At 53.8% G+C, this 14,622-nt stretch overlaps 1 protein-coding gene across 3 annotated transcripts; it reads right to left on the bottom strand.

The window, feature by feature from the left end:
* Positions 1 to 668: 668 nt before the first annotated feature.
* On the bottom strand, positions 669 to 14,395 carry HRH2 (histamine receptor H2). 3 transcript variants are annotated; one of them, XM_026858178.1, is made up of 4 exons: positions 14,276 to 14,395; positions 6,983 to 8,515; positions 3,343 to 3,504; positions 669 to 1,454 (listed from the first exon to the last, which is right to left on the bottom strand). In XM_026858178.1, the coding sequence occupies exons 2-3, from the start codon at positions 8,083 to 8,085 to the stop codon at positions 3,486 to 3,488; spliced, it is 1,122 nt and encodes a 373-aa protein (XP_026713979.1). In that variant the 5' UTR covers positions 8,086 to 8,515; positions 14,276 to 14,395; the 3' UTR covers positions 669 to 1,454; positions 3,343 to 3,485. The 3 variants fall into 3 exon arrangements, with proteins under 3 accessions (XP_026713979.1, XP_026713977.1, XP_026713978.1); XM_026858176.1 differs by lacking the exon at positions 14,276 to 14,395 and having other exon boundaries at positions 3,357 to 3,504; positions 6,983 to 8,184; XM_026858177.1 differs by lacking the exon at positions 14,276 to 14,395 and having other exon boundaries at positions 3,343 to 3,498; positions 6,983 to 8,184.
* Positions 14,396 to 14,622: the final 227 nt, after the last annotated feature.

The following is a 14,622-nucleotide window of genomic DNA, read 5'->3' as shown; positions in this document are numbered from 1 at the left end:
TATGTGTATAAGAGACAGGGGCGTCCCCCGCTCCCCCGGGTCCTGACACTCACCCAGTGGGGGTCAGGTACCCCGGCCTGGCTCTGTGCAGGGAGCCCCTTCCAGCCCCCCGGGGCTTGGGGCAGGGGTGTCCCCGAGCAGCTGGAGGGGGCACCTGGGTCCGAGCTCTGCCCTCTCCCGTTCCCCTTCCCAGGGCAGAGCCCTGGCACACACAAAACCAGCTCCCTTCCCGGGGGGATCCCGCAAACAGGGGTCTGCCTGTCCCCTGCTGTGACCCGGGGGTGCTCTGGGGCACAGAACGAGCATGCTGTGCCCGGGGGTAACGTGGGTCAGGCTTATTCCTGGAAGAAAACTCTTGCCCCACAGCACCTTGTTCGTTCCTGTCCTACCTGGTCCTTACTGCTTGCTGCTCCCTTCTTCCCACCAGCTCAGGGACTGGGGGGGAATCATCTAGCTGGTCCCACAGGGGAAGGTGCTCTTTGGGGGGGTGCCAGCCCTTTCTGGGGTGGTTGCAACGCATGTCCTGGGGGTTTGTGTTGTGTGTGTCCAGGCTGTGTTCCTGCAGAGGGATAGGAATGGGACAGCAGGGTACAGGGGAACGGGGAGGCTCTTCCCAGGTCAGACCATACACAAATAAATGAATCATCTAATTTTCCCTCTGTGTTAAATAGATTTTTATACCACTGATGACTTCTGCACAAGCTTAGTGCAGAAACATCCTGTTTTGCTAGTCTTAGTGTTGAGCTGCCGGGAAGGGCAGAGCTCAGGGTCAAACCCTGGGTGCTTAGTGTCTCCCCATGGCCCAGCAGGCTCCCGGGCCTCTCTCTTTCTTACAATTGGGCTGGGACAGGGGGTGTGAAACAGACACAGAGAGCAGGGACAGCCCTGATAACGCCAAAACCTTCCCAACGGCAGAGGCAGTCTTGCCCCGGCATGGATGCTGGAGGACTGGGTGTCCTGTGCACGGACATCTGGCACTCCTGGCTGCCGACATCCGCCGTGCTGAGCCTTCCTGACGCATACCCCTGCTCCCTCTGAAGGGTGGATATGTCCCTTGGACAAGGTACCAGGGAGGAGGGTTGTGCCTGTGCTCCCCTTCTCTGTCCTAGGCTGGTCTGTCTGGCACCAAAACCTTGACCATAGCCCCTTTTTCCCCCTGCCCTGCGTCCTCTCAGCCTGACGCACCACCCTGGGCCTGGGGAGGGCACCCCCATCCCAGCCCTGCCAGGGGCACACGCTGGCTCCTGACCCTGCTCCTTGGGCACCACGACCTGCTGCTGCAGGGCTCGGTGCTGGAGGTGTCACAGCCCCCACAGGGCAGGGAAGAAGCTCTTCTGCAGCTCCTCTGAGGGCTCTTCAAACACATCACCCTCCTGGGAAGAAACTTGGGCACACAAAGGCCTCTCCAGCAGTGTTTGGGGATGGAGCGAATGCTGCGTGCCAGAGCAGGGATCCTGCAGGGGAACAGAAAGGGGTTTCAACAGCTTTGCGGGGTGCAGGTGGGTGTCTCCCCCCACCCCCTTCTCTTTTCTTGCTCCCCAGCATAACGGATGCTGCATTAAGCACCCACTGTTCCTGGGAGGGACTGTGGTGTGATGCTGAGGGTGCTTTCAGCAGATCATGGCTATATGCTGACATTTGGGTAGAGGTGAGTGTCACCCCAGGACCCATCATCTGACATCCCTATAAGTAGTATCACTTTGCTTTGTGGCTTCCTCTGGCTGCTGTGTCCATGCACTCGGGCTGGCCAGCAGTGTCATGGTTGTCACCTCTGCCAATAGCTTGATAAAAGAAGGTGTCCTGGGGTTGGCAGCTCCTGGGGCGCTCCTTCTCTCGTGGCCCCTCTCCCTGTCACCGCATGTGGGTTGGAGACTCTTTCTGGCAGGTGTCCCATGCGAAGTGACATTTCCTGTCCCTGCCCCCATGGTGCAGAGAGGAAATCTGTGGCCACACCAGGACCTCAGATCTGCAAACCTCTCCCTGACGATTTTGCTTTATTCTGCTGATTAGATTAGCAATCTCTCAGGGGATGGCTGGTGTTTCGCCTTTACCTCATGGAAACTAAATGAGTTTCAGAACATATGTGCAGCACAGAGAGGGAAAGCATGAAGCAGAAGAGCTGCAATTGGTGTCCTCTCCGCCCCTGCTGTCGGGCAATGATGGCTGCAGAGATGACTCTGCCTTGTGTCTGCACTGCCAAGGGGTTCACTGTGAGCTGTTGTACCCTCCAGGCATGGGGTTTCATGCTGCTCCCTCTTGTGGGGCAGTGCTAGGGGTTGTGATGATGCTCCCCCAGGGAGCAGCCTCTGCACTGTGACCTCTCTGCTGAGTGATGCTTGTGCCTTGGTATGTAGCATCAAGGGACTTACAGCCCAGCGGGGCCTGATGGAGTCACGGGGACCTCACTGCCCTGCCCTGCTCCTGCCACCTTGCTCTCCAAGCCTCTAGTTCTCCTGCTGATGGGCAATGGCATTTCCAGGGTGATTCACGGGGAGTCCCTCTGAGAGGTGCAGGCTGATGCTGTGCCCCAGTGTGGGGGGCCTTGCGCAATCCTGCAGCAGCCCCAGCTCTGTCCCAGCTGCACATGCAGGCAGGCAGCACCGTCTCTCGCCATCGCCATGTCCTTGGCTAAGGTTAGTAATGCTCAGTGTGAGGCAGGGACAAGTGTATTTAGCTTCCAGCACGTGAGTGACCGTATTTCCCCCTCCAGGGCACAGTCAATATGGGAGAGCCCAGGTTATCAGCATGCAGCGTTGGAGGGAGAGCATGCAGAGGTCAGGGTGACCTTGCCTGGCTCTTCCTGAGAAGGGCTGCACAAAGCGGCTCTCTGGAGCTGAGAGGCATCCCCATGCATGGCAGCTGTGTCCTCCGGCCCAGCACTGCTGGGAGAGAGCAGCAATGCCCAGTGCAGCAACAGCCCCTCACCCCGGGAGCCCTGCCAGCATTCCTGTAAAGGCTGATAGCAATTTATGTGGAGCTGACGTAAGTTTGCATGAAAATGCTGGAAATCCATGCTCTGAATGCAGCTGCCTCTGCAGCGTGTGGAGGGACAGGCAGGATGCAGGCATCTTACAGGGTACTGCAGGGTGGTTGTGTAAGCCCACCCCTCCAGGACAGCCACGGGGTGCACATCTCTGTGTACCTCCCCTGGGCTTGGGGCTGGGTTTGGAAAGCATATGGTGCTGGAGAGAGGAGTGAGGATTCACTTCTGATAGTATCACCCTCTGCATCAAGTACCATTGGGACAGGATGGCTGGACCAGGGAAAATGCAGTGGGTGCCACAGCATGGAGAGCTGCCCCCTCTCTTCATTTGCACTCAGCGACCCTGGCCCTGTACTCACCTTGCAGCCCTCACCTCTGCTGTTGAGTTTCTCCCCGAGGAAAACTGAGTGTTGTCCTTCCAACCTCACAGGATTTTGGAAGAGGGCAGCCAGGAGTTGAAGTTTGGGAGACATGGGTCCTAGGGCAGCGGGCTGGCTGAGACTCACGGGAAAGCTCTGGTGCTGGGAAGGGGTAAATTGCACATGCAGATGGAAAGAAAAGCAAGAAAAAGAAGAGTTCAGTTGGTCAGTGCCAGTCTGGTCAAGCCCAGCTTTGCTCTGTGGAACACCAGGTACTACCTGGCTGGTGTCTGCCCCCCACGGCGCGGGCATGTCGTGACTGGGACAGTGATCCTTTCCTATGGCAACTGGCTTCTCTCTGCCCATATGTTGTGGCCACAGTCCTGCCCCAAACTGCCCTGAGCACAGCTGATCTATGCAAGAGGGTGACCCAGAGCCACTTGCCCAGCTCCAGCATTTTTTGCCCAATACCTCCCTGTTAGTGCTGAATCCTTCTTCTCTTGAGCTTTTTATCTCTCTGGACCTCAGGGACTGGTCTCACAACCTACCGCCATGCCCACCGCTCAGCCTGCTCTTCTTCAGAGTCTTGTCTCACTGCACCGAAGCAGGTTCCTGGGGTCCATCAGGTGTTGTGCATACAAGTAGTGCTTTCCATTTCCAGTTTTGTGTGAAGTGAATTTTCATGCCTTTCTGGTGTCTGGTGGGGAGAAAGAAGCAGCTGTCTTCCCTTGGGTCCCTGCCTGGCCCTTTAAAGGCTGCAGTGCTCCTGTGGCCTTTTGATTCCCAAAGCAGGGATAACTGACTTCCTGTCCCTGCTCCTGACACCCCTGAGACCAGCCGCAGTTCTCCAGTATTCTCACTCTTTGCTGGTCTTTTCCCTATGCGTCATAACTGGAAAGAATATTGTTAAGGGCAACGGTTCAAAATATTGCCGGTTCTGCTTTCCCCTGAATGACCCTGTGGAGCTGCTCTTAGCAGAGCTCTTCTGAGCTCTGGTCCTTCCTATCTGGGGGGTTATGAGTTTGTGCAGTGATTCGTGTTGCTCTTTTTCTGTTAACGTGGCCAGGGCAGATGAGTGGGGAGACTATGTGAAAGGGAAGTGGGGAGAGGAACCAGCTTGGTTCATGCTTGGGGTGAAATTGGCTGGCTGCCAGGCTTCTGGTGTACAGGTAAATCCTGTGCTCACCTGTTTTGTGTGGTACTAGTTGATCCAGATAATCTGAGAAGAGCAGATGTTTATATCCATCTGACTGGGGAAAAAAGGGTTGGAAGCGACCTCACAGGATCCTTGGTATATCCTTCCTGTTTAAGCGAGCAGGCTAAGAAGGGAAGTAGTGACAGTAAAAGCAATAACTGATCATTTGGTGCTCAGGCAACTCTGACTGTGAGCAGAAACCACAGTAGTGGTGTTGTGTAGGATGGGAAGGAGATCTCTGGATTTAGAAAGTCAAGAAATGTCCTCGTGCTTGAGTCTTCCTCTCTTGCTTCCCCATAGTTCTTGTATCTGCTCTGTTGTGGACTGACTGCAGCTTGCCCTCTTCGCTTCAACCTCCTGCTCCCTTGGAAGCAAATCCAGCTGGGATACTCGCTGGGGTTGATTTTAGCAGTGGGGGAGCTTCACCCTGCAAGGGTGAAGACAGTCTGGAGCCACATGCCAGGTCTCTGTGCTGGGGCTTTTGCCAAGTCCTGCTGATGCTGGGCACCCACATGCTGAGAGTTTGGGGACAGGGGTCCCCTGGCTGCTGACCCCAGTGTGGGCTTTGGATGTCACTCCCATAGCAGGACCAGGCCCTCAGGGGAACCAAGGGAAGGACCTTATCTACCTGGGAAAGCTGGGAGGGGGAAAGTCAGGAAATGTGTGACTCTGGCCTCTGCCAGAAAAACAGAAACTTGTTTTTCTTCCCCTTTTATTTCTTGTTCTCGCTTTGTGGTAAAGCAGCACTTTGAGAAGTCACTGACTTTTTTGTCTCTTCTTCCTCTCTGTTGCGTAGGGAAGTCCCACCGGCCTGTTTCCCATCACCAGCTCCCTCTGGCTGACTGCAGAGCCCCAGTGCATGAGCTCCTGGTTTGCTCAGGAGCTGCACTTGTGTGTGAGTAAACAGCAAAGCTCTTTCTTGGTCTCTGTATGTTTGCAGAAGCATTTCTACCATGCTGGGAACATGCTCTCCATATGTTTTTATATACAACCCGCAACTATGTTTACCAAATGTTGTACCTTTGCACACATTTATTAGTTCCTCAGAAACTGAAAAGGCAGCCCCAGGAACTGTGTTTTTATATTTGTTCACACTCACTCATCCTTCTGTGTCCCCTGGGGCAGACTCCCCTGCCCCAGGCTGCCCATTTGTCTTGGGTAAAGTCACATCTGAGCCCCAGGGGAGGTACGATGCTGGCTGAGCCTTCTGGATGGCTTTGCCCTTGGGTTCACCTCTCTACATTCTTCTTTTGGTGGCTTGAGACTGTGTCTCTGGGACAGGATCAAGGGCACATGCCGCAGGAGAGCATGAATGCGGCTTCTTTGCTGTCATGCTGGGAACAGGGAGTCAAAGGACTCCTTATCTATGGATGGAAAGTTTCTGGGCTGCTTATCAGATACTGCCTAGAAGGTAGATTAAAGTCTCAGGAGCAGCAGCTTGCACCGCGGCAGACAGAGTGCTTCTCTTCTCCTTATGCTCGGGCGGGTGAATGCCTTTGAGCAGAGTGGTGAGCGGGTAGCCCAGCCCTGCAGGGACGTGGGTGCCCAGGGAGGGGACTGGTGCCACAGCCTGGCACAGAGCTCGCCCGCCTTGCACCCATCCTGCTCCCTCAGCACACCTGCACCCCTCCAAGAGGCCTGACCCTGTGACATGCTTGGGGTGATGCTGAGGGAATTTTTGGCTCTAATTTTACATAAGTATTTAGAATGGCAAATGTTTTTAGAAATACAATTTTGGCTATTCTTGCTCCTTTCAAGAGATGGGAATGGAACTTGCTGTTCGCTGAATTTGTTGCTGATGCAAACTGACAGCCTAAATGCTGAGGGTGCATGGCTTGGCCAGGAAGGGAAACTGCTGAGCTGCCCTTCAGGGAGCTGGGGACCCAGATCTTGGTTCCTGCAGGGACTTTCAGCCTGACCGCAGGTGCTCTAACTCTGTGCTCCAGGGCTACCACCCTGTTGCCCTCCCTGTGACAGACAGCCACCTTTCCTAAGCCCCTGCATCTCTGCTGGCTGCCCAGGCTTTGCTGGCCACCTGCCACCAGAGAGCAGGACATGGCTGGTTTTTGGGAGCAGCCGCAGCTAATGGCTGCACCCTGTTCTGTATAGCAAATTCTGATGGCAAAACCATCCCCATTAGCCAGCAAAGCCAGGGATGTTTTGTGGTCCCTGCAAATGGGTGGCGATTGCAGGGTTGGCCAGCAACATGTGAAGCTGGAGTAGCTGGACCTGTGCCACCAGTATGGAAAGACTCGAGCTGGGTCCCTGCTGCTGGTGATGAATTTCTGAGTGGCTGCAAAGAGCAACAGTTGCCTAGGCAAGGATCTCCTGCTGGGGCATCGGCTTGCTGCTTAAAAGTTTACAGGCAACATGGGGTCCCCACCTCTGCCTTCCTCTTTGGGGATGGACCTACCATCAAAGACCCACATATAAGAAGGCTCTTACCTCTTGTGGGCTCCATCAGTCAGCAAGATCCCTTTTCCATTCCTCATCTCCAGTTTCAGAGATTTACCCTCCTGCCCGCCCTGTCCCCGCCTGCAGCTCCTGCCCCTGGATGGGGCCTTCTGGAGCGGGGGCAGGTGGGAGCTCCTGGGGCCCCCAGTCCTCCAGCAGTGCAGCAAGTGCTGGTATGCCACCCGGAAATCCCTGTTGAGTGTCCCGTAGAGGATGGGATTCAGGGCTGAGTTGGCATAGCCCAGCCAGAGGACAATGGACATGGGTGTGCCTTTCACGCTGCTGTCTCCCCACATCCCTCGGTATGTGAACACTGTGAAATAGGGGAACCAGCACACAATGAATGCTCCCATCACCACCGCCAGTGTCACAGTGGCTTTGTGCTCTTTCACCATGGGTGGCATGGGGGTGTTGCTGCTGCAGCACCATGTGTGGTTTATCCTCTTGGCTTGCTCCCTTGCTATCTTGAATATCCGGTAGTAGGTGATGCACATGATGACCAAAGGGATGTAGAAGGTGAGTAAGGCATCCACTAGCCCATACACAGGGTTCACCTCCAGCGTGCACTCCTTGTTGCAGTTAGGGACTGTGTTTTGGACTGCTGTCCCATTGGTGTTCCAGCCCAGGTGGATGGGTAGGAAGGAGACCATCAGTGAAACAGTCCAAATAACAACCAAACCCACAGCCACCCGGGAGCGAGTGACCACCTGGCTGTAGCGGAGTGGGGTGGTCACGGCAAAGTAGCGGTCCAGGCTGATCATGAAGAGGTTGAGGATGGAAGCTGTGCACAGCATGACATCCAGGCTGGTGTAGATGTTGCACAAAATGCTGCCAAAGGGCCACTCTTTGGTGAGTTCATAGAAGGCAGAGAACGGCAGCACCAGAAGGCCCAGCAGCAGGTCGGTGATGGCCAAGGAGACGATGATGCAGTTCGTCAAGCTGCGGAGCCGGCGGTCAAGAGTGACAGCCAGGCAGACAATGATGTTACCGCAGAGAGTGATCACGATGAGGATGGCGAGGCAGGATCCAACCAGCAGCTGCAGGGGGAAGTCCATCCTTTTTTGAGAGCTTGTATGGTTGAAGCACGGATCCATAGCGCAGTCGCGTGGATGGAGCAGTCCTGCTCTCACTGGCTTTGAAGCTACTTGGAGTGACCCTCTGCCAGGCAGCCCGAGAGCCCTTTCCAAAGCGACCTTAGGCCTACAGTGACCTCGGAGAACATTGCAGAGTCACTTCACGTGTTCAGCCTCATATGCTAGGAATGACATGGTCGAGGGAAAGATGTGGCCATGTGACTTGATTGTGCCTGTTGGCTCCATCTGAGAGCTCAGTGCTAGAGTTGATCCCCTGTAGCAGCTGCTGGTGGGTCCCAGCTGTTCCCTTTTCCTCTCTTGCCTTCTCCTTTCCTCTGAGTGACCATGGGGTCAGGTCCTGTGGCATCTCATGTGCTCTGCATGTTTGGTTGGTGACAGTGGTCGGCAGTGCTCCAGCAGGCACAGAGCTTTGCCACCTCCCAAGGACAATCTGCAAAGAAAGCACCAATTCAGAGCTGCAGTGGTCAAAGGTCCTTTGAGCTGCCCCTCACACCCCTCCAGAAACAGGGTGTCTGCACCTCCCTGGATGCTCCAGCCCATTTAAACCTGAGTTGGAAAGTGTCTTGGCAGCCAGGCACACATGTCTCTGCCAGCTGGCCCCTCCCAGCCCCAGGGGTGCCTATGTAAAGTAGAGACGTGAGAAACGGCAGGGATTTTGGTGGGACTGAGTTTCTACAGGCTTACGATAAAAAAGAAGAACTGGGAGGATATGAGGAAAGTTTTCCTGAGAAAGCAGTATGCTTTTCTGATGCAATTTAGCAAAATTAGTCATCACTACATAATTTCCAAAGCTCAGCTGTGGCTCTAAGTCTCATTAAACTTTGTATCTGCATTTTCCAGCAGCCCATGCCTTGTCTTGGGCCCTGCCAGCAGCATCCATGCAGCCTGGAGAGGAAATCTGCACTCTGCTCAGGGCTCTGTGAGGAAAGAGGAACCCATTTGTCAGCGGTGCCACGTCCTGGGGAGGAGATGGCTGGAAAAGGCTCTAACAGCTTCATCAGTCCCATTCCTAGCAGCTGAAGGGCAGCATGGAGGTTTGTTTTTCAGGGAGAGTTTGGATGAGCTGTTCCTGCTGTGGGACAGGGACACAGTGGAGAACATCCCTTGTAGACTTACTTTTTAACGGCTATTTTCTGTCTGGATGCAAAGAACAAAATGCCTTATTTTGCAAGGGCAAAGACAACACAGTAAACCCTTCTAATCACCAAAAGAGCTTTTAGCTGCTGATTACGGTGCTTCAGGACCATGCTGCTACGAGATTCAAAAGGGCCTGTGTGATTGCAAGCAACATTCTTATTGCTGCAGTGCCTCAGTTTCCCTTTATGTGCCTTCCTGACGTGGGAGAGAGGGGGTTCGGAGAAGGCTGAGAAGCCCAGCTGCCTGTGCCACAGCTGTGGTCTCCCCCCATGCGCTTCCCAGGTGAGTTGATGGGTCTCCCCATTGTCCCCAATGTGCTGGGAGGGGAGAGCAGTGCTGTCTCCATGGGTGGTGCAGGACCCGGCTCCCCGGGCTCTCCACAGCCCGTGGATCAGCAGTGAAGCCATCCCTGGTGGTGCACAGGCTTGTGCAGGAGGTAGAGCTGATTCCCTGCAGCGTGCAACTGGCTGCAGAGATGGAGCAAACAGAAAAAAACTCCAGGAAAGGAAAAGGTCCAGCCTTGGCAGAGGACAGAGGTGAGATTTTTAACGTTAAACTCACCCTGCAAGAACAAGATAAGGATGTGGAGCAGGCTGAAAAACTCTTCAGATGATTTATGTCTTTGATTCAAGGTTAAAGGCATGGGGGCCACGGGAGGGCATATACTGGGGAGACTGCATGAGTAAATAACTGCTGATTGCCAGTAGCCATATGGCGGAGAGATGGGGACTGGACCGGTGAGATTAGCAATGATACCTGCAGCCCTGCTGTTTCTAAAGGAATTGAAAGTGAATGACAAGTGATGAACCGGTCTGTGGGAAGCCTTCTGCTGAGCAGAGCAAACTCATTGCCAGACAGGGAGTCCTCTGAATTTGGGTGCTGGGATTAAGGCTGTTGGGAGAGGGATGTGATGCTTTCAGCTGCGGCAGCAGCGTGCAGAGCAGTTCCTCACCTCCTGCTGCAGCGCAGGCTCTTGCCATGGAAAGCTCTTTGTTCGCGCACAAAAGGAGCGTGGAACAAGCTGAGCGCTGCCTGCCTGCTGACAGCAATGACGAGAACAGGTTGTTCTTAGAGAAGGGTATTTCCAAGTGAAAGGGATGTTTTTTCATTGCTCCCAACATGTGGAAATGGCAGGATAAATTATAGGGGGAGTAGCACACTTAGAAAATGCTGTGGGTGGATCACAGCCTCCTACATGGCTGCTTCACCACACATCAACAACCTACTCCTGCCACCAACCAGCTCTCGCAGCTCACGTGGGCTCTGCCGGGGCTCAGCTTGGGCTCAGCTGCTGGGTCCCAGCTCTGGGTGCACTGGCACGCTCGGCACCCGCCGTGGTGCAGGTGACCCCAGCGCAGCCCTGTGCTGCAGACCTGGCCAGAAGTTGTTTTGTTTCTCATTGTTGTTTGTAATTAGCTCAGGGCATGAAATGGGCACTTTCTCTCCCCACCCTCAGGCAGGGAGTAGAAAGTGTTTCTGAGTGGGATATGGAGCCACTGGGCTGAGCTGTGGAAGGGAAGAGCAAGGGTTCCCAAATGAAGGGGACAGAAGTGTCCCCATCACTGCAGAGGACCCCAGGTAGAGCTGGGCTCTCAGCTGTCCTCAAAGCCTGGTTGTGGGCACCCTCCCTGAACATGCGGGCTGCAGGGCTCAGCTGCCTGGGACTTTGTTCCTCCACGGGACAGGACAGGATCAGCCTGTCAGCTTGGATGTTGCAACCCTAACTGTAATGGGTGTGTGAGAGACTTTCCCCTCTTCATCTGCCAAATTATCTCATGGAAACAGTCCGCTGAGGGATCACAGCCCCCGGACGTGGCTTTGCAGGGGAAGCAGGCTGGAGGGCTGGTGTAGATGTCAGGCTGTGGGATCAGCCCACTGCCCCCAGATTGCAGTTCCCAGGGCAGTGCACTCAGCTTAGGGCTCTTTCCTGGAGCACTGGCCCTCTGGAATTCTACATCTGCTTCTGTTTTTCTGCCCAGGTCACTCGCAGCCACCTTTAATACCAGTCCCGTATCCTCTGCTCCTGTTGCATTTTGGCAGAGAGAGTTCATTTCCTCCTTGATGTATGAGTGGAGTAGCTGTTTCCCATGGCAGCCTTTCTAGCAATAGCCTGAATAAATTATACCCTTCCAGCCCTGTCTCACCAGGCAGCTTTTACATTTACCTGATTATCCTCATTATCACAGCCTGGATCTGTTCCTGGTTCAAAATCACCCTCCTGACAGTGAGGGACCAGAGTAGGGCATTGCTTCTGGGTCACACTTCTAGCACCTTTTCCAGGGTCACTGGTGCTCTGATGGACAATATCTCTGCTGTGAAGACTTGTCAGGTTGGATTTGTTTTGTTGCAATCATCCCAGGGTTCCCTATAAGCCAGATATTTTTCTTATGGTGTTTTCAGCTGCTTAGAGTAACAATTTTTGCAGTTAGTCCCCAAGCATATGAACTTGTGCCAGACCATTATGTTTCTGTTGATCTTTGGATCCCCTGGCTCTTCTCCTGTAATACTTAGTCCCTTTCCAGTTTAAAACTTCTCCCAAGTTTCTCACCAGTACATTTTCTTAGAGAAACTCCTGTTTTCTGAGCCAAGATCACTAATGAAAACCATTAAAAAAATTTATCTCTAGGCTGATCTTTAAGGAACTCTCTGGAGCATTAATGATTCTTCCATTGTAACATACTATCGTCTCCCCATTATCCTCCTTACAATGCTAGAAGTAATTCCTGCCTTCTCCTGCCTGAAGAGATATTTTCCTCTCTGTTGCAGCTCGTGTTACATTTGATCCACTGTGTGCCCATTTAAAATGGCAATTAACTCCTCTGGAGAGGGAGCTGTGATTTATCCATGGGAAATTTCTGTTGCATTTTACCTTTCTATTCCTCCTCCTCCTCATCCTTCATAATCCCTTTCTTCAGTGTCATTTATTCCAGCACTTTGTGAGCTTTCCTATCAAGACTAATGGGATGCAGCGCCCGCTCTGGCAGTGCAGGTAGTACATTTGCTGCTCTCCATTCATGTGCTTCTACTTCTGGCATAATAGATTTGTTTAAAATCTGCTAAAAGCCTAGGAATCTTGGCACCATGAGTGGAGACACAGGCAGAAAGGAGCACTTGGAGAGTGCCTCAGTGTGGCAGCCTGTCTTTGGGAAGTGTTTCCCACTACCCAAAAGGGCACTGACAGCGATGGCTGGGGGCTCAGGAGAAACTCTGCATGAAGCATTTTAGTTCTATCCTAGGGACAGGATGGGTCAGCTCTCAGGCAGACCTGAAATGTCACTCTGCCTCTTGCATTAGCTTCTTTCTGAGCAAAGTGCTGGCAGAAGTCACTTAGGAGCAAAGCAAATTCCGTGGCCCTGCAGAGCTTGCAGCAGAACGTCATGGCTTTTTCTGAAATTATGTTCAAGTGCTTCCAGAGATTAAACATCTGGGCATGCTGTGAGAAGTACTTCAGCCAAGGCTGTGAGACGGGGAGGAGGGTGGAGATTTCTTCTGGTCTGAAAGAGGATGTTTATGGTTCAGTGGTGGGGCGCAGGCAGGGCCAGGAGCTGCAGGGACCCTGGCAAAGGGCTGTTTCAATCCTCTGTGAGAGCCATGATCTTACCTCACAATGGGACAAGACAAAATTTGAAGGCTGTGTGAGAGGGGACAAATGTAAGAGTGGTGCCGAAACTAGTTTGCCCTGATGTCTATGGAAGGCTTTGATGAGGTTGTGGGGTTGTTTCTAGCTTATGAGCAGCCTTTCTGGAAGGGCTGTGCTTCTCCCCACACCTCCTATGCAGTGCTGCACCCCACAGCATCCTCCACCGTGCCTCTGCCCCTGTGCTCGGTGAGCCACATCGCCCTTGTTTCCATCTCTTCCTTGGAATCGCTGATCTCCCCTCCACTCTCTGGGGCAGGGCTGTCAGGTGTGCTGCTCATGGGTGCTCACCCATCCAAGGTGCCCTCGTTCAGGTGGATTGACACAGCTCACCCTTTAATCTACAGGTGCACACTGACAGATGTAGTCTCATTTTTGCAAAGCCACTTTGCAACCTCTCTGGGACTGTGGGGAGACACCAACATCCTGCCAGGCTACATCCCCAGAGGCTTTTGCCCCTGCCCCTTGGTCTCCTCCAGAGCCTGGTGCTCTTCCTGCCTCATCCCAGCCTAAACTCTGACTGATACACAGCAGCAATTACTGTCTCTGGCATGAGTAGAGGGGCTTGGGGGAGGCAGGACACAATCCCCATCCCAGCTACCAGCCCTCAACCATGCTCTCCAGGAGGATAAGAGCTCTGTGTGTAAGAGGGAGTTTGGGTTTTCTGCTTTCAGGGATCCCAAAGAGGTAATTGTAAACCTGTAGAGCTGCCAGAATTTCTAAAGTCTGTTCTACAGAGAGTTCCCAGGAAAGGTGAAACTGTAAACAGAGGTGCCAGGCTCATGGGTGTGCTTGGAGCTGCATGAGTTCCCAGCAGAAGCCCCAGGGTTCAGCCTCCTGCCAAAGTCTATTCCTCCTGTGCCAGCGTTACAGCCCAGCCTGGGGGTACCCTGCCCCACAGAGCCAACTATGCCCCCAGATGGGGCAACCCCTGCTCCAGCAGATGCCCACCAACTGCCAGGGTGTGGAGGGCTGGATGGAGGGGCTGGGGAGCTTGGAGAAAGGGATCGGGCAGCTCAGTGCAAGAAGTTGGTTTAGCAGCAAACCTTGTGAGGAGGCTGCTTGGGCAGAGATGCTTCATACCAGCGGATGCTTAGGCAGAGCAGGGCTCCGCTTCTGTGCCCTGGACATGCTCCACCCATGTCCTCCCTTCAGCCCTGATGTTCTTGGCTCCAGCAATCCCTGGCAGCAACAGCCAGTGAAAGTCCCCAAACTGGCCTCTGCTTCAGGCACAACAGGATGATGATGGTGCCAAGGTCTGATGAGCGACACCCTCTTGCTCTGACTGGGGTGTCCCATTGCGGGCTGCTTAGTACACCCCAACCTCAGCAAGGACCCACAAACCCCTCTGAGATATCACCTATAAAGTGATTTACCAGTGTAACAACCAAGCAAAAAGTAAGAGAAAAGCTTTACCTGGGAAAGGTGCTGCTTTCCCACAGCCTCTGAGCAGGTGGAAGCCCTCTGTGGCTGCGCTGCCTCCAACTTTCCCCTGGCGTGTGTGGCTCAGTTTGTGAAGGCAGAAGCGTGTGCTGCGAGCGGCGGCTGCCTCCTCTCCTCTCCTCCCTCCCTCCCTTCTCGCGTACCAATATCCAGGCAGCACGGTGACTGCAACATGAGTCAGACCACAAGTGGGTGGGATCAGAGCTGTGAACTCAGACACTGAGGTTATCATCCGGCAAATTTGAAATGCTGAAAGTGAGCTGTACTCCAGGCACGCAGTGTGTTGGGCTCCACTGAGCTGTGCCAGGCACAGGGAGGGG

The sequence above is a fragment of the Athene cunicularia genome, assembly GCF_003259725.1.
Source record: "Athene cunicularia isolate RWA chromosome 13 unlocalized genomic scaffold, athCun1 chr13_part1, whole genome shotgun sequence".
NCBI classification, from domain to species: domain Eukaryota; kingdom Metazoa; phylum Chordata; class Aves; order Strigiformes; family Strigidae; genus Athene; species Athene cunicularia.
Note: the sequence above shows the minus strand (reverse complement) of the source record. Positions and strands in the feature narration are given on the sequence as shown.

Excerpts from the sequence above, each read along its gene's own strand:
- HRH2 (XM_026858178.1), bottom strand. The coding sequence starts at position 8,085 with ATGGATCCGTGCTTCAACCATACAAGCTCTCAAAAAAGGATGGACTTC.